At 38.0% G+C, this 25,630-nt stretch overlaps 1 protein-coding gene across 2 annotated transcripts; it reads right to left on the reverse strand.

Moving 5' to 3' along the window:
- Window positions 1-465: 465 nt before the first annotated feature.
- NAA50 (N-alpha-acetyltransferase 50, NatE catalytic subunit) lies at window positions 466-25,362 on the reverse strand. 2 transcript variants are annotated; one of them, XM_027105001.1, is made up of 5 exons: window positions 25,062-25,362; window positions 6,060-6,193; window positions 5,524-5,643; window positions 5,020-5,086; window positions 466-3,649 (listed from the first exon to the last, which is right to left on the reverse strand). In XM_027105001.1, the coding sequence occupies exons 1-5, from the start codon at window positions 25,067-25,069 to the stop codon at window positions 3,472-3,474; spliced, it is 507 nt and encodes a 168-aa protein (XP_026960802.1). In that variant the 5' UTR covers window positions 25,070-25,362; the 3' UTR covers window positions 466-3,471. The 2 variants fall into 2 exon arrangements, with proteins under 2 accessions (XP_026960802.1, XP_026960794.1); XM_027104993.1 differs by having other exon boundaries at window positions 6,060-6,196; window positions 25,062-25,361.
- Between the last annotated feature and the right edge of the window lie 268 nt (window positions 25,363-25,630).

The raw sequence follows: 25,630 nt of genomic DNA on the forward strand, positions 1-25,630 counted from the left end.
AAACCGGGTGATGATGCATGTTCATTGTTTTAAGCTGTTAAATTTGGGGATGATATGATTAAGACACATCGGGCAAAGATCACCCATTGTTTCTTGAATGGAATAAGCAAAATTCTAACACTTTTGACTAAGATACTGAGTTAATTTTGTTAAAGACAAAATTCTAAATTCATATTTGTTTGGTACTCAGAAAAAACTTAAAAAGCAATTCCCAACTCACTCAACTAAACTCCTTCCTCACTGTTAACAGAAAGAAAATAATCTGAATATATGTTCTCTCTAGTCAATGCACACTGCTAATTAGCTCACAGCCTAAAGTGTCAGGTGCTTTTAACAATTGCGTTCAAAATATAGTAACAGTAAGACAGCTCTTCAGATCTTATTTTTTCTCTCATTGGGACTGAACTGCAGATACCAGGCAGTGTTTCTAGCAAGTTCCAAAAGGTCTGAATTAGGAGGCCTTGATTACACTTGGCCTATTTTAATTAGTTTTAAGTTAGGTCTTAAAGAAAAGTGAAAGTACATAAACCAGTATGGGCAACAGTAAACAATGACTACATATATAGTTGCTGATCTCAGAATTCAACACAATGCATTTACATTTCTTTGACATTTACCAGACATCACAGATTACTACCAGAACATCATGTAAGTTTATTTCAGATGTAACAGCAATGTTAAAATCAACAAGTTTAAATCTTAACTGCACCAAATAAACTCAGCTATATTTAAGTATTTTTAAAGTTATTCCCTCCAAAAAACTGAGGGAGCTTTTCTTTTCCACCCCATATGTCATGGTTTCCCAATAGTTCTATTTTTGGAGGACTTTCAATTGATGAGTAAGCCACTTTGGGGATATTTCAGAACTTCTTTCCCCAAATGAAAACTAATCTGGACAAATTATATATTGCATAGATTTCTCTGCAGATTCTTTTCTTTAGAACCTAAATGCAATTACCATACAATATAATGTTTATCTATTTGCCCTACAGAAAAAAACTATCTACCCTGAAAAATATGATGGATATATCCTGTGATCTTCCAGTTAATAGAATTTACCTCAACGATAATTTTTATCAAAATAACCAACTGAACATGGGACATTATTTCAGTCTTTACTGACTCATAGGCACGTGAACTAGTGCCCAGCTTCCACCTCTTCTACATCCTCCTCCTCCATAAGTGGATGGAATTATTTCATGTAAGTTTGATGTAGGACAATTCACCCTTTACAAACACTTACAATTTAGGTTAAAGTCAGTGACTAGTGTGGAAAAAGAAACACTAAAATGATAGGGAGCCTACACACTCAATTCAAAATTTAATATTTTTTCCTCCATAAATAATATGTACTTAATTGTCATGAGGCAGCTATTCGGTTTTCATTAACCACATTCAGGGATACATTCATAGGACTGATTAGATAGTCCAGGTGAAATGGTTATAGAAATAGAGGCAGTGTCATCTCACAAAACTCATTTATATATCAAAATCTATTCTGATATGCGAAGTTTACAAAAAGGCTGAATCTTCAAACTAATTATGCCTTCTGTAACTCAAGCATTCTTCTCTTGGCAAGAGCAAGCTGAAGCTTATCCATGAAGGTAAAGGTGCTTAATGCTAAACTTTTCTTCTAAGCTTAGATTTGGACTGCTTAAGAAACGGATACCCAAGAAACCAGCATGGTCTTTCTACATTTTTACTATCTTAAGATTATAACCCTATAAATTCATTTATCAACTATCCTCCTTTTCTATATTATACTTGGCACTCAACTAAGACTGCTGAAGTCTATTGTACCTTGTATTTTTACATTCTCAAATAAGAACTTAAGATTATAAAATGTGCATAAACATTGTGTAAAATAATTTTGTCATTCAACATATTTGAAGAGATGAAACTTTTATGCCAGAATTTACATAAGAGGATAAATATTATGAATCAATCTTCCTTTTAAAGTCAAATGACAGAAAATTCAAGCTCTGTGCATTGTTTTAAAGTCTAATGAAAACATTTCTTGGGCCACCAGTATTGGCAATGTAGAAAATTTTAAATATTGGAGATGGGATTATGGAGGAAAACATGAAAATTTCAGATGTCTTCTATCTTACAAAAAGTTATCGACCCGTCAAAGCCACTCCCTATGTGCCAGGAAACGATCTGGCATAAACCAGTCCTGTCAGTAGAGGAGGTCACAGTGACATCTGCGTTATTAACACTTCTAGACTTCTACTTTTTCCAAGAATAGAAGCAATATGTTTAATAATTCCCCCACCCCCAAATCCTTAAACTCAATATCACAGGCACAGAATGTAAGCAAATCTGGGATGTTCTCCAACAGATAAGCAATTAGCACAGCTATGTTATTCTCAAAAATACTGTCTAGATATTCCTTCCTCTAAAATCAAATGCTCAGTGGCCACACTTCTAACCGTCTGCATTAGCTGACATTAAATGCATTTATTGTGCCACAAGTCCATCTAAGCTTCCTTTTAGGTATTTTTTAATATGTCCAAGAGACAACACCTGCTTCAGGTTTATTTAGGGGCATTGACCTATAAGGACATCAACTCCATTTTTAAGGTTTGACTAACTGTTGTGGATTTACTGAAGAAAAAGGACAGGAGAAAAAAAAGCAAATCACAACAAACCTCTTTAGGTCAGTTAAAGGCCATTATCTCTAGCTGGGATATTAAAAAAAATTAATCTCACCAGCCCACACTCCTAAAGTTAATGCCACTTCTAACAATCAACAGCAGGAAAAATAAACCTGCTAACAACCAGCCCACTCATTAGCAAAAAGCAGTTTAACTCAAATGCTGAGACCAAAGTATAATACTACTTACTCAGACTGTCCCAGCCACCGTCAGCCACCAGCGAGGAAGGAAGAAATAACTGCTTAACAGAACAAAATAAACTTAGTATTTCTTACAAGGATAACAATGGTCCAACTCCTGAGATAATACTCAGAAGGACAAAAGGTGGAGTGAAGGCAATGTATAGGGATTAGTATCCCACAAAATCTCGAAAACCCCAAAGTACCACAAACACACTAAACTTGTCTATGAGTTAGAGAACAAGATATTGCTGCTGCTGCTTCTTGTCCTTTGAAATATACAATATTTTGTAGGCTCTGCCCTTCAATGTGAAAGCAGGACATTAAAAAAAAAAAATGAAATTGACACTCAAGTTTTCGGGACCATATATCTTAACTGTGAAACTAAACAGATCTATACCTTCTCCTTCCTACAATCAAACAACCTCATAAAAATAAGAAAACTAAAACAATCCAAACATGATTAATAAATCCTTAAAAGTTTAAAACTTTTAGAGGAAAGGGAAGGAAGTTTTGAAAGGAGGAAACACAAGAACGAGGAAGGGGGAAAGGTTTAAAAGAAAGGGGGGGGGGATCAATGGGCCTCTCTTTTATTTGGCGACAAGCAAGTGCAAGAAAGTTCATCTGTAATTTGTTCAGTTGTCTGTCTTCTGCACATCTGCGTTCTGGCCAGAAGGGACTTTGAGGTTTTTCTGCAGCACATGAGCATCAGCTGGCTCTATCCTCTTATAGTAGTTCTTCTTTGTCTCAATAATCTCAAAGCCAAACTTTCTGTAGAAGTCAATTGCAGACTCATTGCTGATCTGGACATGCCTGAGATACAAGAGGGTATCGGAAAAAAAAAAATTAAGATTCCATCAGCTTTTATGTGTCCTCCACAAATAGCTATTGGTTGGAGCTGGAATACTGCAGACATTTGTTAGACTCTCTTTACAATTACTAGTTATCAACAAAGATTAGGTATTCATTTCAGAGAAACTTTGATGACAAATTTATACTTCTAACTCTTTTTTTTTTTTTTTGCAGTACGTGGACCTCTCTCACTGTTGTGGCCCTTCCCATTGCAGAGCACACGCTCCGGACTCGCAGGCTCAGTGGTCATGGCTCACGGGCCCAGCCGCTCTGCGGCATGTGCGATCTTCCCAGACCGGGGCACGAACCCGTGTCCCCTGCATCGGCAGGCGGACTCTCAACCGCTGCGCCACCAGGGAAGCCCTCTAACCTAACTCTTAATCTAACATTTGGAAGACAGCTAGCTGAGATGAGGAGATGCAGGAACAGCATTTATTCTTAAAATCCACAAAGGTTAAAGTATCATAACATTTTTTATTTCAAGAGGAGAAAAGGTTTCTGTAACTAAAAGTACGTAGATAACTATAGGGATGATTCAAAGACCATAGTAACACATTAAAAAATAAACAAAACCTAGGGTCTCAAATGCCTGAATATATCTTTCTGATTGATAAAAAACATGTTAGATTTTGAAAATAATTTGTGCTTTCTCAATTACTCCTCAAAACAGCATTATATAATTTAATCTCTCCCAATGCCAAAGTGAAAATGAGAATAATCTCAATATCTGTATTATAAAGAATCCACATAGGGAACTATATTCAATCTCCTGGGATAAACCAAAATGGAAAAGAATATTAAAAAAGAACGCATGTATGTGTATAAGTCACTTTGCTGTACAGCAGAGATTGGCACAGCATTGTAAATCAACTATACTTCAATGAAAAAAAAAAGAAAAAGAATCCATAGTTGCCACCTTAGCCTTACTCTTAAGATTCAAGTATAAATCAGCTAGGTACTCTCTGATTTTGATGATTAAATTCTACTACTAATGAGCATGTCACTGAGAGCCTTGAACAAAACTCAGAGTGCAAACAGATGGCATGATAAAAGTAATATTAATGGTATTAATTTCTTAAATTCTGAAGATCTGAGTTTTAATCTTGGTTTCACATATGTGACTTTGGAGCTCCCGCCCCAATGTAATAAAGCAAAACAAGAATGTTTTATCACAGGTTCATTATCTATTATTAAAACAAACTTCATAACTACCACTTCCATGGTATTTCCCAAAGACAATAAGTGACCAGATTTTAAATTTTCTAGTAAAGATTTCTATTGCCTATTTATTAAATTCTTTAGATAAGATCATTAAATATGACTTTACTTACAGATAGATGTTGTCAAAAGTGCCATCTTTTTCACAGATGTTTAAGACATGATTTAACATTTTAGTTCCTATTAACAAGACAAACAGCAAATAAGTAATCTCATAAAAATCAATCTTTAAACTAAACATCTTACTGAGTCCTAGTAGAATTTGAGGTAAACACCAGACATCCTGATTTTCCACAATTTTTTTCTCTCTACACTTCCTTCTGTGTTTAAAACTGCTAGCAGACAAGCAATCTTTATATACAGCCCTTCCAGGAAGAAGGAAAACAGAAAAAGCAAAAGGGGTATTAGTAACAAATCTATTTATATATAGGGCTTTCAATTCAATTATGTTCAACTGACATATAAAACAGTTCTTTTCCACCTTACTTTATATAATTCAGTAACCCTTTCCCAGTATTCCTAGAAGAAATATTGCCTTAGTGGGGTCAGGAACAGTACCAATGTATTTATGCTTCTTTAAAGAAAAAAACAAAACCAAAACCCACAAATAATTTTACCTATTCCTAGCCTTCGGTATGGTGCCAGACATCCTAGTGTCATGATGTAAAGTCTCTTCTGATTCTGTGAATGATCCACCCTACAGCATACTGCACCTACTGCAATATCATTGAAATAGGCTGCCACGGAAAATATAAAGATACAAAGTTTAGCAGACAGAATAACACATTTTACTGAATCTTTCCCTGCCCTTGTACAACGACTAAATTGTTGTTATTAGCATTAATTAAATTTTATCATGTACTCTGAGTATCAATAGCCTCAAAAATATCCTATACCTTCAGAATTTAAGACCCCTCTTAAATATGTGAAAACACAGACACAGCCTAAATAAGAAAACATATTTAGCATTTCCTTTTGAAATTCAAGTATTTTATTTTATCTTGATTTTTCTAAGAACCTGGATCACCCCCATTTCCTCACTTGTAAAACAAGGAGATTAAATCAGTTAACTCTTTTTTTGTCCTGATATTAAAAACTAGAGGTCAAGAACATGAATAAACAAACGAAGGGAAGAAGAAAAACCATATCATACCAAGTTTTGCTAGCTCGCCAACCTCCAGCACATCCTTATAGAACTTGTCATTGTAGCTGACTGGAAAGATCACCTGGTTTAATCTCTTCAACTGCTTAATATTGTGTGGTGTCACATCTCCCAGCTCGATCCGGCTACTGGAACAAACCAAAATGTACTCAATAAAATATAATTAGCTTCATTTGTTAAGATGGACATATTAAAAGGGTACCAAGTCTTTTTTACATGACTGATAAATCCAACCCTTTCACAGTAACCTTACACTCCTATGAAGATCACCACTAATAAGCAGATTTTGCCAGTCATTCCATCCAGGTTCCAACTCCTAGCTTTCATACAATTGTATACATTTAGAGACAAATACAGTAAACAACAATTACTAAGAAGGCCAGAATAATAATCTACATATAATGTTGAAATTTTCAGAAAAATTTAAAGACATCTATTACTGATCAAAAAGACTGATGATACCTAATTGGCAAAGGGGTGGCAAGTAAGATATTTATACTCTGCTGGCAGGGATGTAAATAGATACAGTATCTCTGGAAGACAATCTACAACTATGTACTAAAAAACCTAAAAAGTACACCTCCTTTGTCAAAGTATCCCCACTCTAGGAATTTATTCTAAGAAAATAATTAAAATATGCAAGAATCACGTGTATTCTGGTCACTGGACACAGGAACCACATACACCAGAGTCACAGAGGGTGGCGACCAAATCCAGATTCCTGGACGTCCCACCCCCACCCCCTTCAGAAGCAGTCTCTGGAAATGGAACATGGGAATCTACATTTCAGAAACAAAACAAAACCAACCAACCAAACAAAACAAACCCCAGCTTGAAAACTACTTATCAAGAACACAACAGTAGCATCTCTAAGTAACCATACTTAACCAAAACAATCGGCTCCATGGGAAAAGGGATAACCACTAAAAAGTTTCAGACTCATGGTAATAAAGCTGATTTGCCTACAGAGCTGTCAACAAATTTTTAAGCGCTCAAATCAATCTCACCACCACATGCTAAAGGTTGATCAATAGTGACAAGACAAACCTGAATAGCATCTACACAATTTTTCTTCCTATTATCACCAGCACTATCATTTGTAGAGGTTGCTTATATACACTATTTGCCTTCTTAAAAACCTTAACACACCTGAAACTAACACAACATTGTTAATCAACTATACTCCAATATAAAATAAAAAATTTTAAAAAATTAAAAAAAAATCTTAACAGTGGGTCATAAAAACATTTAAAGAAAACAGTGTCATCCACCTGCCAATGCAGGGGACACAGGTTCAATCCCTGGTCCGGGAAGATCCCACCAGGTGCCACAACTATTGAGCCTGCGCTCTAGAGCCCGCGAGCCACAACTACTGAGCCGACGCGCCACAGCTACTGAAGCCCGCGTGCCTAGAACCTGTGCTCCGCAACAAGAGAAGCCACCACAATGAGAAGCCCGCACATTGCAATGAACAGAAGTCTCCGCTAGCCGCAACTAGAGAAAACCTGAGCACAGCAACGAAGACCCAACGCAGCCAAAATATAAATTTAAAAAATAGTATCTTATAAAAAAAATTGTCAAATCAAACTAAAAATGAGTTCAAAGATAAACAAAACAATCTGATGCCAACCAAGCAGCTAGAAAATGACGTATGTCCTACACTAGGTGCTAGTTCCACATCACAACTGCATTAGTCAATAGCAGGAAAATGCAAACAATGCACCCTAATTAACCATTTACATCATATGCACAGAGGTTTTGAAAGCTCTCTGTTACAGAAACGACTAAACAAGAAAGCTAATCATCACACTTTTATAATGGTTAAAAAAAAAAGGAAAAGAAAAAAATCTGAGTGTCCACCATTAGGGGACTGGTTAATTAAATAAAGCATGATACATTTATATTAGAAAGACATTGATATAGTTTCCTGGGAATATATATAAATGTATCTCCAACTTTTGTTAACATACAGAAAAATGTTTAAAAGCACATTCAAACAATGTGTGGTTTGTGGATAACTTTTATAACAATATTCTCTGAAATGTTAATAAGATAATCAGAAACGACCAGAATGTATTACAGTTCTTAAAGAACAAAAAAACCTGATTACAGACCATTATACTCATTTGGAACTTTAGCCTTCCTGCCTCAATTATTTCATTTGTATCTACTGTTTTTCATTATTCACTATTGTGACCAACCACCCTTGTATATCTTGCATGTCTTCTTAAAATGTAAGCGCACTGAGTTTCTTAGCAGCCACACAAAATTTTAAGATGCAGGCATCTTAGTAAAAAATATATAGATCTGTTATATTCTCTTTCAATTTCTAGCCACATGAGTAAATATGAAGTAAATACGGCCTTCTTCCCAAGTATTTGACTAAAATGAATTCCCTTCATGACTCATGTCTCTTTTTTTTTTTTTTTTGCGGTACGCAGGCCTCTCACCGCTGTGGCCTCTCCCGTTGCGGAGCACAGGCTCCAGACGCGCAGGCTCAGCGGCCATGGCTCACGGGCCCAGCCGCTCCGCGGCATGTGGGATCCTCCCGGACCGGGGCACGAACCTGTGTCCCCTGCATTTGCAGGCGGACTCTTAACCACTGCGCCACCAGGGAAGCCCTCATGTCTCTTTTTTAAAATTTATTTAATTTGTATTTATCTTTGGCTGCATTGGGTCTTCGTTGCTGCGCGTGGGCTTTCTCTAGTTGCCACGATCGGGGGCTACTCTTTGTTGCCGTGCACAGGCTTCGCAGTGTGCGGGCTTCTCATTGCAGTGGCTTCTCTTGTTGCGGTGCACAGGCTCTAGGCGCGAGGGCTTCTGTAGTGGTGGCACGTGGGCTTAGTAGTTGCGGCGCATGGGCTTAGTTACTCCATGGCATGTGGGATCTTCCTGGACCAGGGATCGAACCCATGTCCCCTGCATTGGCAGGCGGATTCTTAACCACTGTGCCACCAGGGAAGTACTGAGTCATGTCTTCTTTACTAGGTTACGTCTCATTCACAGAAAAACTTCCCTTTTCATTAAAGCACACCCTGGCTTTCTCTTCAAGGCTGAGGTAAATGACATTTCACCTTAAAATACAGGGATCACATCTTACCTGCACAGTCTCTTCCTTTTTTTTAAAAAAAGGATTCCTCCCACTTAATTAATACATCCATCACCTACCTTTTTTTTTTTTTTTTTGGTGAGAACATTTAAGTTCTACTCTTAGCAAATTTAAATTATACGATACGGTGTTATCAAATATGTTATATTTTAGATTCTCCGAACTTATTCACCTTATAGCTGAAAGTCTGTACACTTTAACCAACCTTTCCCTATCTTCCCCACCTGGAAACTACTCTTCTACTCTCTGTTTCTATGAGCTTGCCTTTTTTTTTTTTTTTAAGATTCCACATACAAGTAATAAAGTAATACTATGCGGTATTTGTCTTTATCTGGCTTATTTCACTCAGCCTAATGCTACTCTTTAATATCGTACCACAGATTGGGTGCAGTAATTTATTTTAAATATAAGATAGCTTATTATATTGATTATATTTAGAACACACCATTTAAAAATTAATCCAGGGGAATTCCCTGGCGGTCCAGTGGTTAGGACTCCTTACTTCCACTGCAGGGGGCTCAGGATCGATCCCTGGTTGGGGAACTAAGATCCCGCATGCCACACAGGAAAAAAAAAAAAAAAAAATTACTCCACTGCACTTAAAAGCCAGTCTCTGTATTTTAATAGTGATTGAAAAATTACATTATGAAATCTAATAGTAAAAAACAATAAAGGAAAACTTCAGAATCTAGGAAGTTAAGATTCTAGATAATAAGTGAAAGAACTTGAGTTTTTAAGAGTTTAAGAATAACTTCTAGGTAATTACCATGCTTCAAGTATAAGTTTTAAAAGGATAATAACCAGGTATTTCATGACCTCATACAGAAGGAAAAGGTGGTCATGGTGCAGTGTGGTAGACTGAAACTAATAAAAGGTAACTACTAAAAAAATTTCCATTAGGGTGGGCAGATCAAGACTAAATACAGAATACAATATTGAATCATTAGAGAATAAGCAGCTTAATCTTACCATGCCTAATTAAAAAAAAAAAAGTGTCTTGATTAAAAAAACGAACAAACCCAACACCATAGAAATGAGTTAGACATATAGTCTTCTAATATTCTTCTATGCACATATATACTGACAAGTTTTAAAACAGAATTGGAATACTGTATTGTTCGGTAGCTGTTTAAGAAAGAAATTAATCAAGTTTGATTTTTTTAAACTGAAGTATAGTTGATTTACAACATTGTGCCAATCTCTGCTGTACAGCAAAGTGACTCAGTTTTATACATATATACATTCTTTGTTTAATATTCTTTTCCATTATGGTTTATCCCAGGAGACTGCATATAGTTCCCTGTGCTATACAGTAGGACCTTGCTGTTTATAATCAACTTTTATTATTACCAGACTGTCAGCATATACTAGAAACAGAATTATTAAATGTCTATTAAATATAACTTTGTCAGCAAAATTCACCTTCAGATACAGTTTAACTCTCCTGAACATGATATGTCTGACTGAAATGGAACTTTTCTGTAATCCTGATCACTTAGCTCCAAATTATTCTAAGATGTGGATATTCTAAATATATCAGAGTAATATCATCAACTTGTAAATATAATTCAGTAAAGAACATGTAGTACCAAAGGCATAAACATAGTTATGTAGGATTATCAAGTAAATTAGAACATCATTTGACTGTAAACAACCAAAAGCTTTTAGAAGTTAAAAGAACTTGATTAGAAAATTAAATAATAGAGATTTTAAGAACTCCATCATGAATCTTAAATTTTCTATAGTTCTTATGAACATAATAGTTGCCTATTCAAAGCATAAATCAGTTCTATTTCAATAAATATTTCAACACCTATGTGCTAACACCTGGAATGCAAAGGAGTTTACATTCATGTATTCCCCAAACCACAGGCAGTTTGCTATAGTAAAACAAAGTATGCTTTGTGTACATGTGGAAGCCGGGGCTGGAGAGGAGGGCCTTGCACATCAAGATGGTACTTCATTGTCTTCTCTACATTCTCTCGGTGACCTCAATCTATATATAGTCCTATGGATTTAATGCTGCCAACTCCCAAATTTCTGTCTCTAGCCTAGAAATCACTCCTAAATGCCAAAGCATCTCTAGTAGACAGCTCAAATTAAACATATCCAACACTAGCTATCTGATCTTCCCCACAAAATGTGCTTCACCTGAAGCTTTCCCTATCTAAGTTGGTGGCCTTTCCATTCTTGGCTGCAAGTTTACTCTCTCACCTCCTTTAGGTCCGTTCAAATGATATGTCAGGAAGTCTTACTCTGACACACTCTTTTTTCCCCTTATAATATTCTTGATAGGTTTTCTTATCAATAAGGTTTCTTGGCCTCAAAGAAAGTTTGGAAGTGTTCTTCTTGCTCTTCAGTTCTGTCAATGCTTGCTTCTGTATTTTCAAGTTATGTTATTAACAGCATAAATATTTGGGACTGTTATGAGTTGATGAATTGATCCTGTTATCATTTTGAAATGTCCCTCTTCGCTGTAATATTCCTTGCCTTAAAGTCTACTTTGTTTATCATAAATATAGACACACTGTTTTCTTCTAATCAATGTTGCATGGTATATCTTCTACCACCCTTTACTTTGAACTTCTGTGGCCTTATATTTAAAGTGTCTTTTTATAAACAGCAAATGCATAAGAGTCTTGTTCCTTTAATTTGGTAATCAGAGTATTTAGTCTGTTCAGATTTAATATAATTATTGTCATAGTGTATTCAAGTCCACCAGCTTGCAATTTTCTAATTTGTATCAACTATTAGTTGCTCCTTTATTTTCCAGCCGTTTTGGGGGGTCAATTTACTTTCTTAGGGAAAAAAAAATTTCTTAGCTAAAAGAAAACAAAAAAAAACTTTTAAAAGTTCACATAAACCTTTTTTTAATTCCTTTTTTTTTTTTTTGCTGCATGGCTTGTGGGATCTTAGTTCCCCAACCAGGGATCGAACCCAGGCCCACAGTAGTGAAAGCACCAAGTCCTAACCACTGGACCGCCAAGGAATTCCCTATATAAAATTAAATTAACTTCAGGCATATAGTTCTGAGTTTTGACAAATACATATAGTCACCTAACTACCACAATTATCAAGAAACACAATGGTTCTATCACCCCAAAAGTCTCCCACATGACCCTTTGTAGTTCAGCTCTACCACCACTCCCACAGAACCATTAATGTTTTCTGTTTCCCATAGTTTTGCCTTTTCAAGAATACCACATAAATGGAATCACACAATACATTCCCATTTTCTTGGCTTCTTTCATTCAGCACAATGCCTTTGAGATTCACCACACTACTGTATCAACTTCATTCCTTGCTATTGCTGAGTAGTACTCCATTGTATGGATGTACCATGGTTTATACTTTTGTTGAAGGGCATTTGGGTGTTTCCAGTTTTTGGAGATTATGCATAAAGCTGCCACAAACAATTTATGTACAGGTTCTTGTGTGAACATAAGTTTTTCTTTCCCTTGAATACATACATAGGAGAGGGGATACTGGATCATTAGTTAAGTGTACAAGAGTTTCAGGTGTTCTGCATCAAAACCAGTGTTTGGCACTATCAACTTTTAAAATTTATGCCATTCTAATAGGTGTGTACTGACATTTCACTGCAGTTCTAATTTGCATATCCCTAAATAATGGTGAACATCTTTTCATGTACTTCTTTGCTACCCATATTATCTTCGTTGGTAAAGGTGCTGTTGAAATCTTTTGCTCTTAAAAAAATCCTGGGTTCCAATTGAGATTTAAGTTACTGTGAATACATGTCCTTTGCGAGTTATGTATGTTGCAGAGGATTTCTCCCAGTCTGTGGCTTTTTTCATTTTCTTAACAGTGTTTTTCACACAGCAGAAGTTATACATTTTGATGAATTTCTTTTGTGGATCATGCTTTTCAGGGTAATATCTAACAAATCTTTGCCTAACCCAAGGCCACTAACATTTAGATTTTTGTTTTCTTCTAGAAGTTTAATTACATTTAGGTGTATGAGCCTCATCCCCTTACAACCCTCTCATTTATTTTTCTCTTAAACAGCCCTCTTGAGGTATAATTTACATACTATAAAATTCACCTATTTTAAGTGTACAATTCAATGGTTTTAAACTATTTATAGGGTTGTGAAATCATCATCTCAATTCAGCTTTAGAGTACTCACATCACACCCCCAAAATCCCTTGTGCACAGCTGAGATAGATCCCCTTACCTACTCCAAGCCAACCACTAAATCTACCTTCTTTCTAAAGACTTGCCATTTCTGAACATTTCATACAATAAGTGTGATCTTTTGGACCAGACTTCCTTCACACAGCATAATGTTTTTGAGGTTCATCCGTATTGCAATTTGTGTCAGTAGTGGAACAGTACTCCATTGTATGAATATACCACATTTTGTTTATCCATTTACCACTTGATGGGCATTTTAACTGTATTTACTTCCTGGCTTTTATAAACAATGCTGCTATGATTACTGCATACAAGTATGTGTGCAGACATAGACTTTAGTTTTTTTCTGGTAGATACCTAGAAGTGGGACTGCTGGGTCGTATGGCAAATATGTTTCACTTTTTTTTTTTAATTGGAGTTTAACTGCTTTACAATGTTGTGTTCGTTTCTACTGTACAATGAAGTAAATCAGCTATATGTATACCTATATCCCCGCCCTCTTGGACCTCCCTCCCACCCCCCCCATCTAGGTCGTCACAGAGCACCGAGCTGAGCTTCCTATGCTTTATAGCATGTTCCCACTAGCTATCTATTTTATGCATGGTAGTGTATATATGTCCATCCTTATCTCCCAATTCATCCCACCCTCCTCTCCCCTGCCCCGTGTCCACATGTCCGTCCTCTATGTCTACGTCTCTATTCCTGCCCTGTAAATAGGTTCATCTGCACCATTTTTCTAGATTCCACATATATGTGTTAATACATGGTATTTTTCTTTTTCTGGCTTACTTCACTCTGTATGACAGACTCTAGGTCCATCCACATCTCTACAAATGACCCAATTTCATTCCTTTTTATGGCTGAGTAATATTCCATTGTATATATGTACCACATCTTCTTTTCCATTCATCTGTCATTGGACATTTCAGTTGTTTCCATGTCCTGGCTATTATAAATAGTGCTGCAATGAACACTGGGGTACATGTTTTACTTTTTAAAGAAACTGCCTCTGGTAGGCAGAATAATGGCCCCTGGAGGCTGTCCATGTTCTAATCTCAGGAACCTTTAATATGTTATTTTACATGAAAAAAGGACTTTGCAGATGTAAGATCCTGAGATGGGAAAATTAACCAGGATTATCTGGGTGGGCCCCTTGTAATCACACAGGTCCTTAGGAGTCAGAGAAGATATGATTAAGAGCAGAGATACGAGAGACTTAAAGATGCTATGCTGCTGGCTTTGAAGATGAAGGCTCATGAACCAAGGAATGCAAGTGGTCTTAGAAGCTGAAAAGGCAAGGAAACGTTACATCATCTTGAGCCTCTAGAAGAAACACAGTCCTGTTGTATCAGTTTCCCAGAGCTGCCTTAACAAATTACCACAAACTCAGTGGCTTAAAACAACAGAACTGTATTCTCTCGAAGTACTGGAGGCTAGAAGTCCAAAATCAGAATGTCAGCAGGGCCATGCCCTCTAGGCTCTGGAGCAGAATATTTCCTTGCCCTTTGCCAGCTTCTGGTGGCCTCAGGTGTTTCTTGGCTTGTGGCAGCATAACTCTAATGTCTGCCTCTATCTTCACATGGTCTTCTGTGTGTATGTATGCTCTCTTCTTAATAAGGACATTAGTCATTTAGGGCCCACCCCAATTGAGTATGACCTCATCTTAATTACATTTGCAAAGATCCTATTTCTAAATAAGGTCACATGCTAAAATTTCAGGTAGACAGGAGTCAACTATACCTACCATCATCTTGATTTTAACAGAGTGAAACCCCTTTCAGACTTTCGGTCTCAAGAACAAAGATGGGGCTTCCCTGGTGGCGCAGTGGTTGAGAGTCCGTCTGCCGATGTAGGGGACACGGGTTCGTGCCCCGGTCCGGGAGGATCCCGCATGCCGCGGAGCGGCTGGGCCCGTGAGCCATGGCCGCTGAGCCTGCGCGTCCGGAGCCTGCGCTCCGCAACCGGAGAGGCCACAGCAGTGAGAGGCCCGTGGACCACCAAAAAAAAAAAAAAGAAGAACAAAGATGATACATCTGTGTTGTTTAAGCCACTAAATTTGTAGTAATTTGTTACAGTAGTAAGGGAAAACTAATATGTTGCTAAACTGTTTCCCTAAGTGGCCAGACCATTTACATTCCCATTAGCTATGTTTTAGGGTTCCAGTTTCTCCACATCCTCACCAATGCTTTTTACTGCCTTTCTGTTTATAGTTATTCTAGTGGTGTGAAGTGACATTTCAGAAGTAAAAGAGTAGGAGCCCATAAAGATGTCTGAGAAACAATGTTCAAGAGAGTAGGGATAAATCTGGAGAAGCAGTGTCGTAAAATCCAAGACTGGGTTCCAAACCTGGCTATACACCAGAATCATTCTGCCGGTTAAAAACTCAAATTCCCACATCCTACCTTGGAATCTTTACTTCTGTAATAAAGCTTGTTCTTTTAACCATACAAATTAAACACCCACTTTAATCAAGAAACTTCCTACTGCATGTGTGTAAATTTCTAAATCCAAGGAGTCTGGTAAGGGAAATAGAGACTAAAGACAGGCACAGGGAAGTGGAATAGACCACTGCAAAAAAAAATACACTATATGATCAGAGTGGGTTTCCATAAAATGCTAATCATTTCCCCATAAAATGTTAATCATTTCCCTTATGCAAGCAGTACAGTATGTTACACTATAGCTTTAATGTATGTGACATAACTGGTATTGAGGAACTGTGACCCAAACTCAAATCAGCCTAACTCTGAAAGCTGGGTTTTTAAAATCACTACACTGACTGCTTACTTCAGGTAAGATTTCAATATAATTTAACAATATAGACTATTTTTAATTTATTGGTTCAAGACCTCTGTTCTGTAGATAAGCCCCAAATTCCTAGCCTAGAAGTCAAATCAGCCATGTGGCCACATCTACTTGACTCAACAATTTTTTGTTTTTCCAAATTAACTTGGTTGCTAATACTTAAATCAGAAGATTTTACATAAAGCCTACGTTTCTTGTTTTATTCATTTACCTTATCTGCTTGGTCCCAGGTCCTGGGTTCCTGTTGGCACTAGAGTTCACAAACTCTAAGTAAAAAACTGAAGACAGTAGTTATTAAAGTAACTAAATTATTCTCTTAGCTCAAGTAAATTCATGTGACATGTTATTTTTTCTTGTTTTTCAAATCCATAACAAACTCTAACGCATCTTCATACCAAAGTTTTGAGACTAAGATCTAAGGGGGGCGGACAGATTCATACAGTACAAGCATCCACAGAAATGTGAACCAAGCCCTTAGCTCTGGAAAACACAGCTACTTGCCTCCTACTTTTAGAGAGCAGCACCACAAGATTAGCCTGTTACTCAGTCAAATCTCAAATCTTTGCACTTAGAATATGGTAGTAGGAAACCTTTACCCTTGGCTTAAAAAACAAGTGGTATTTATCATGGGAAAAGTATTTAGTACAGCAACATCAGATAATAAGCACTCAAATGTTTCTAGCTTTTAAGGGTAATGTCAATTATGGCCATAATTACAAAAACAAAATTTAGTGGCAATATTCTGAAAGGCCACAAGATGGAGATACGACTACACAAAAGTGGGTCTTTCTTGGGCAAAGTCTGACTGCTAAAGTTACATAGCAAAAAGAGGAAATGATGTATAGAGAAAGCTTAAAGTCTTTATACTTTAGATGGGTATTTAAGTGCACCCTGGCACAAAATTTTAACTGTCTGGTCACTTCTTATGAAGAGTGTTTGATCTGGAAGGGACCTTAGAACCACTGGCTCTCTTCCCCTTCATTTTGCAGATGATGGAACTGAAGCCCAGAGACAGATGTGCCTGTAGTTATACAGTCAATTATCAATAAAGCCAGAATCAGGCTTATGTCTATGAATTCCATTATAGTGCAAGATTAGCCACACCATATGACTCCCCTCAAAGGAGTCATCTTTACTTCTCAAGGTTAAGAGAGAGAGAGAAATACCCAACATTTATCTAAGGTGTACTGATAAAGGACTTTTGCATAAAATTTAAGTCTTCTGGCAAGGATCAAAGTATGCCCATGGTCCTTTGATTAAAAATTTCAAGGGGCTTAGAGATAATTTTTTCTTAGCTAGCAGTAATCTGGTTCTAAACTCTTGCCTTCAAGTAAATTACATGAAAGAGTGATTCCTCTAAAGTATAAATTCCTTCAACCTAAAAGTAAGCCCTCTCAGCATTTATCAAAGCACAGCTTAAATACTAACTGCTCATGAGGCCTTAACCTGTCATCCTGCTGAGATTTCCACCTCATTTGAACTGTATTACAGTTGTACTCTTCCAAGGCACAGAACTTCTGCACTGCTATAAGCACCTGTTTTCGAACCTTACCTCTTCTACTGAACTACAAGACTTAGGGCAGAACCTCAACTATTTCAAGGATTGCTAAATTACTTTTAGTAAATCTAAGAATCTCTAGGACCTTAGTAAAACCGATGAGCTCTCTTTCATCTCATCTAGATTTTAGAGCAGTTTCTCAATCTTGGTACTACTGATATTTAGGGCTTGATAATTTTGTTGTGAGGGCTTTCCCAGAGCACCCTGGGATGTTTAGCAGCATTGCTAGCCTTACCCACTAGATGTCAGTAACCATCCCATCCCACTGTGACAACTAAAAATGTCTCCAGACATTATCAGATGTCCAGAGTGGGGTGGGAGGTGTACCGCTGGTTGAGAGTCACTGTTCTAGAGGTTTAGCAGGTTATCAAAAAAGCAGTGGTGGGTGAATCAGTCCTCCAAGCTGTGTGACTGCAAGTATCAGGTGTGTAAAAATCTCAGTAATTATTTGGTTGGGTACCAGAAATGCTAAACACACACAGGGACACAATATACTCAAGGTTATAACCTAAAAAAGAGTAAAATTATCCTTTGAAAAATTTTTCCATCGTTATCTATATGTTCAATTAGGAGAGCCCCTTCCCAGCTATGGCTCTTTCCCTACTACTACCTAAACACTGATGTTTTTACTTACAAAACTCTGAATTCAAGCACATATTTCCAACGGCTTACTGGCTATCTCTACAGGAATCACAAATTCAACACATCAAAAACTGAACTCATCGTTCTCCATAGGAAATCTGTTCTCTACCTTTCCGAACAGCTCCATCATTCATCCAATACAGACACTGAGCTTCAGATGCACTCTAACATCCCATTTTAATCCCTGATAATTGTGCCTCCCAACTAACTTTATAACCTGTTCCTATACCCTTTCTCTTAGCAGCATGGTTCAGGCCATCATTTCAACCCCTCATTTCAACACATATTTTAATAGCCTAATAAAGGGGAATAAGACTAGAGCCAAGGAGACAAAGCCATCACAATGCAGTCAGAATAATCCTTCTAAAACACAAATCTGACCACTTTACTTCTCTGCGTAAAATCTTTCAAAAAATTGCGCATAATCTACCAAATAAAATTCAAGTAGTCCTTCATCGCCTAGCTGTGGCCACTGGCCTAGCCTTCTCCCCAACACCCCCCACATTGTTTTCTGGCCATATAAAACTACTCAAAAACCCCACCACCCAACAAGCTTTCTTCCCTTCTTGGCCCACCTCTATATTTGTTTTATACTATATTTACAGATACATTAGTAGACTATGGATACTATCTTAGAGCTACTGTGAGGATTAAATGAGACTACTGCCTGGCACATTGCCTTAACAGTGCCTCCTCTGTAAAAGGTAATAGTGGCATGGGGAAGGGATGGGAGAGCAGGTCCCAAAAAGCAGACACAAGAGCAAAATGAAGAGTTCAGCTTAAAAGAGAACAATTCAAATATGATTCCAAAGTTTTGTTTCTTGCTATCATAGAAAGCTAGAGCTGACAGAGACCAGGAATGGCAAACGTGCGACACACGTGCCATTAATAATCAATGACATCACTTGTTTTCCCCACAGTCTGAGAACTCATCAAAGCTACCAACAGACTAAATATAATACTGATAAGATACTATCAACAGATTAGAACTGGCACAAGAACTCAAACCTTCAGCCTTTCCTATTCAGGTTCAAGCTGTTCTCTTTAAAGACAAAGAAATGAGGGAATTCCTGGTGGTCCAGTGGTTAGGACTCAGTGATTTCACTGCCGGGGCCTGGGTTCAATCCCTGGTTGGGGAACTAAAGATCCCACAAGCTGCAAAAGAGACAAAGAAATGAGGGCCCAGAAGCCAAGAAACTTATTAGTCAGTGTCCCTACTATTGCTAACTATTATTGGTGGCACACTGAACTATAAAATGTGGTTGCTTTTAGTTCAAATGCCTTCTGCATTATAGTAAGTCTCCTTTTTGAAGATAAATTATGCTATAAATAACAAACTACATTCTGGGGGGTGGGAGGCATCCAAATATTTCCTTAAATATATCTTAGTTTTCTGGAAGGAGAAATAAGAAATATTTAAAATGCATACAAATGGCCAGTAAAAGTGGGAAATGTCCAACTTAACCAAGTAATCAACAGGAAAGGAAGAAAGAAAGGCCATTTATCACCTAATCAGCAAAGTAAAATTAGAATTAAGGGTATATGTGTATATGTCCTCCAAATCAACTTGTCAAGACACTATTAGTTATTTCTATCATTTTAGAAATGCTCAATGTATGCCACTCATCGCAGACAAAGGTAATTTACATCACCCATCACTGAAATGGCAGCCACAATGTCTTCCTCCATTTTCCTTTAAGTTTCTGCAAGTGCTCCTCCCTTTCTCCACTAGCCCTTGAAGAAGAGAAGGGCACTCTCATACACTGCTGGCAGTATAAAGTGTTACTATCTTTCTGGAGGTCAGTTGGCAACAAATATCGGAGCTTTAAAAATGGCAGTACTTTCTGATCCAAAAAATTCTCCTCTAGTGAATTATCCAAAAGAAATAATTAAGGATGTGTGTCCAGTAGTTATACAAGCAAGCATTCTGCTCTACTGAAGACTGAGAGGAGAAGTCTGAACTTGGGAAACAAGGTTTTCCCTTAAGAACAGCTTCAGCAATGACAGAGGCAGAATACAGGTTGTACTAGCTCAGGCAAGGCAAATACATACTTCCAATTACCCCTTCATTTACCCAGAGGATACTACTGGATTAAATATCTTAATTGAAAACCAGGAGTGGTTACCACGGAGGTATAAACAGCCACACACTATGTGTTGTCCCACATTTGAAACATTTACCATCCAGGAACTAGATCCTAAGGGAAGAGATCATGTTTTAGACAAATTTGTTTTTTTCAGGGTCTAGCACAGCACAGTCCAACAGAAATATAATTTGAGTCACATATGTAATTTAAAAATTTCTAGGTCCAGGGTTCAAATCCCTGTTAAAAAAAACTTTTTTCCCCTAATATCTACATTAACAAGGCATAAAGAAACAGCTGAAATCATTGCAACATGTAATCAAAATAAAATTAATGACCTTTTAAAAAAATCTTTTTTTCATACTAAGTCTTTAAATCCAGTGCACATTACACTTACAGCACGTCTCAATTCAGATGGTAATTTTCCTTGGAAATGTTTTATCTGTACTTATATTTCATAAAATTTACAGTGGATTCACACATTCAAGTTGTTCGAAACACACATAAAAATTGTCCAACAACTGACATTTTAATTCAGCTCCTCAGTAACACAAGACACATTTCAACTGCTCCACAGCCAAACATAGCTAGTCACTACTGTATTGGACAAGACAGGACTAACGTTCTGCTAATAAGTCAGGCACTGAATGAATGTAAACAGCACATGATGGAAGAGAACAGCTCAAGAGAAAGGAGTGTTCTGTGATAGCACAATTATACAATTTTGTAAGTTATTAAACTATAATCATACAATTCTCATTTCTATGACGCGAAGGACGTTTCTATTGATTAGTACTGGTATTCTAACGGTTTCTGTAGGCTGCACTTTTAAAACAAGAAAAAAGGACAGCCATTTAAATAATTAAGAAGGTGTATCTTTCCAGATGGCACAAAGCTGGAAGCCATAGCTAATACCTAGAAGAGAAAATCAGGAGTCAAAAGAATTTCTACAGACCAAAAGAGAGGATTTAGCAAAGTGAAATTTAATATAGATATTAGTTTCATCTGGCAAAAGCACTGGCTTTGAAAGATAATGCTTTATGAGTGCCTTTTAAAAATCTTTCCCAACCCACAGTTCTTGATTATTGTGCGTTTTGTTCAGAACTTTACCAACAGTTGTCCACAATTTGGGGAAGAAATCACAACACTGATGGCAACACAGCATTACTCACCAATGCACACATCTGTACTGGTAGCAGATATACTTTTTAAATTATATAGTTGATTATATTTACAGATAGATGCAAACACCTGGTCTTATGATTTATGGTGGTGTTGTACCTGCTCATCTGCATATTGAAATAGATATCTTACTGCAGTTTACTTTCCTTTTATTCTCCTTTATATTAGGATATTGATTTTTTAAAATTATGGTACAGACAGATTATATTTTATATGCATTCATCTGAACAAAGCAAGGGAACATTACAAAGTATTTGTTAAAATCCAGTAACTTAATCAACATCCTACAAATCATTGGCTTCACAGAAGCAAGGAGTATGAATTGCAGTTTTACAAAAGTTCCTGAATTCTACATACTTCGGCCTTACTGGCTTTCTTTTTTTGTTTTTTTTTCCCCTGACAAAAACAGCAATAAAACCTTTAAAAAAACACTTTTATTGACATATAAGATATACTCAGTAAAGAGCACAAATCTTGTTACAGCTCAATGATTTTATACATATGTATACACCTCTGCAACCAATACCCAAGGTAAAGATACAGAATGTCTCTAGCACCTCAGTAAAGTTATTTGTGTCCTTTTCCAGTCCATAAACTCTCAGAGGTACCAATTATTTTCTGAGTTCTTCAACATAGACTCATTTCTACTTGCAGAATCTTATATTTTAACACTTCAATTAGGAAACTACACTGTTCTATATACTATATTATTGCTGTCATCTTTATTTTGTTCACATCTAGTTAAAGACATCTTTATTAGAATTTACACCTCTTTGCTACAATTGAAGGGTAAATGGACTCAGTTTTACTTTCTATTATATCGACTATTACACTGCCATCTCATTTCAGTCATGGCTGTGTATAGCGTACCTTCTTGCTTGAATATCACCCTCCCTACAGGGGAACAGATAAAAATAATCAGCTTACCATCCACAAATTCAACCTATAATGTCCCCGGTTCATAAAAACAAGCAACCTCAGTACAAGTAACACCTCATAATATACTTCAAATTTCTAAACCATGCATATAAATGCATACAGTAATTAACAACTGGAAGCTTATCTACTATGGAGGAAAGGCAAATACATGCCAATACCATGGAATGTCCTACTGCTACTAATAAAAAACTAAGTAAAAATATGAAGAAAAAGCCAGGTAAAATAGTTAAGTTTTAAAGGTTTCAAAACGATAGACAATATAGGCAACGATGTAAAATATTGAAACAGTAGACTGATTCAGAGTGAGGAGTTCTGCATGTTTTCAATTTTAGATATTTGTATTCAACTTACAGTTGAATTAGCTCAATATACAATAAAACACTTAGCAAATAAAATTTCGTACAAAAACCACATAATCAGGACCACTGTTTCATTTTCACAGGCCTTCATAAACCAAGAGTCAGGACTATAACACTGACTGCATTGTACACGGTGATACAAATCTTTGAACTCAAGAACTTTAAAATCTTTTAAATAATATCCACTGTCTTCATTTGTTCAGTGCCTTAAAGGCAAGACTAACAAATGAAAAAAATTTTACAGTCCCATCTTACCTGGGAGTTAGTTCACCTTAGAAGTTCCTCTGAAATCATCTTAAAAGTTTACCATTAAGAACATGATCTTAAGCTCCCAATAGTAAGAGGTGATAGGAACTAGACTTAAGGACTCTACATTTTAGGCATAGTTGCTGGCATAAGGTACAGGTTCAGTAACTATAAATTTCCTCTAAATTTGACCAGTTACTCATTTCTGGAGATTGGCCTCCATCAGTTTGTTACATATAAAATAACCATTTTAAATAAAAAGATAATTGCCTCATAAGTATGTTAACTGAAGGTAGATTACTTCTATTGCCAAGTTAGTATCAGGAAGAGCATTACATCCTAGGCAGACTGAGCTAGATCAAAAGATCTTGGATCTAAACAACCAGAATAATTCCTTGGAGGCATTCCTTGATAAATCCGTGCACAAGCTCAACACCAAGAACTCTTCAGCCTCATTTTTATTACTTTAACAAAGACAAATAAGCACTGAGTGCCAATGAGAACACAAAAACAACTAAGAGACAGCATCCATACTCAAGGAAAAAAGAGATAAATCTCGCCAAGTTATACTGGATCATATACAAAACAGCCAAACTTCCTAGATCATGATTCAAGTACAGCACGTACTTCAAATACCCCCTCAATTAGTATCCTGATTGGAACTGTTTAGAACTTGATGTGAATTAATGCAGGTACTGTGAAAATTTCTTCATGATTTCTCAACTTGATACAAAACACGCAATTCGACATTACAATGGATTCTCAATATTTAAAGCAAAATCAGAGTAAGGAATCACGCTACAGACCTTCAAATTAAACTTTCTTGGACCTCTTCTGCGACCTCAAACACATATACACACCGAAGTAATATACAGACCCTTGTTTTAGGCAGTATGAGATTACTTCGAACAGACTTCTACTTCATCTTCAAAAGGGCTGCTTAACAGTCTGAAAGGCTTCGCTAACTCAAAACAGTTACAATTCTTTAACCGACTTGCTATCGTAGAAAACACTCAGCACCTCAGAAAGCTTTTAACACTGATTAAGATTCCATTTCGTTCTTTAAGGAGGGTAAAGGCAAGCTTCAAAACGGCTCCCTCCGTCAATATGTTAAAACACAGTGTTAGGTAATTAATACTTTAACAGTATGCAATTTAATAGTAAGATGACATCTTATCCAAATGGAAATAGTCGAACCAAAATAATCCCTAACTTTGTCCAAGAGGGAACCTGTGAAAGAATATTCACTTTGCCAAACCCCTGAAGAAAGCTTCACTAGGAACCCAGGACCCCCTCGCGGCACAAGGGCAACAGTAAACGGCTGGAGCAATAGCTCCACCTACTGATCAGCAACACTTCCTTAAACATTTTGGCACCCCAAGTCTTCAGTGCTCACGCTCTCTCCCCCTCCTCCACTCGCTCTGACCCAACCCAAATCCAGTTGAGTCACTAGCTCTTAATACTCCTTTCCGTGCTCTTTATTCCAATTCCTGTTCCCTCCAGAAGGTTCTGCACGGCTTCCAAGTGTGAATAAGCCCGAAAGGTGTCAAAGACCACAGTTCTCAGTGTCGAGCCGGGATCTGAAGAGGACACCCAAACCGCTTCACTCGGAGGGGCGGGCCGGGGGTGGCTCCGCAGTCCGCGCCCGGGCAGGAGGCCCCAGGCGCCTCACGACAGCTTTTCCCCGCTGCCCCACTCAGCAGCTGGTGTGCACTAAACCCGCACTCGTCCTCCAGGCCCAAACCCTAGGCTCCCCGGGTCTCGCCCGCCAGCAGCCGGAGCCGAGCCTCCGCCCCCTCCATGAGCAGAGAAGCCCAGAAACCTCCCTCCGCCGGGTCTTCGCCCGGAGTCTCTCCCTTCCTTAGCAGCCCCTCTCCCCCGCCGGTCGGGCCCTGCCCGGCTGCCCTTCCTCACCCTTTCATCTTCCCCGCCTGCTGAGGCCGTTGTTACCACCGATATCAACGCCGTTGTCGTCGCCGCCCTGAGCTCTCCGCGCCCTCAGCTCGGGCCACTCCACCCCGCAAGCCGGCCTCCTCGCTTAGGGCAGGGAGCTGAGCGGGTGACGGAGGCCGCGAGAGTCGAGCGCGGCCCTGCGTCTCCAGAGGGGGCGGGGGTGCCTCCCGCCGCCGCGCTGGTGCCGCCGCTTGTCCACACGTGCACACGGGGCACTCGCCTCCCGCCCTCCGCCACCGCAGCCGCCAGCCCGACCCGCCGCCGCGCTGTGACCTTTCACCCCGCCCCCTCTGCGCGCCGGCGCGTCGGCAGCCCGGCGCGCAGCCGCACTGCAGGCCTCCGAGTACCCTTCCCCCTCCACTTGAGGACCTCCATTTTTCTACTGGGCTCTGCCTTCCGGCGTCATCTTCCTCCTCCCATATCTTACGACGCAACTTGTGGGGCTTGCCGGGTAGGCCTTGGCGGTAAAAGCCAGATTTTTCCACCCCTCCCTCACCTCTTCCACTTTAACAAGATCAGTCTTCCCCGAC

Source organism: Aethalodelphis obliquidens, unplaced genomic scaffold (assembly GCF_003676395.1).
Source record: "Aethalodelphis obliquidens isolate GAN/ISIS:26980383/991018 unplaced genomic scaffold, ASM367639v1 scaffold1, whole genome shotgun sequence".
Lineage (NCBI taxonomy): Eukaryota > Metazoa > Chordata > Mammalia > Artiodactyla > Delphinidae > Aethalodelphis > Aethalodelphis obliquidens.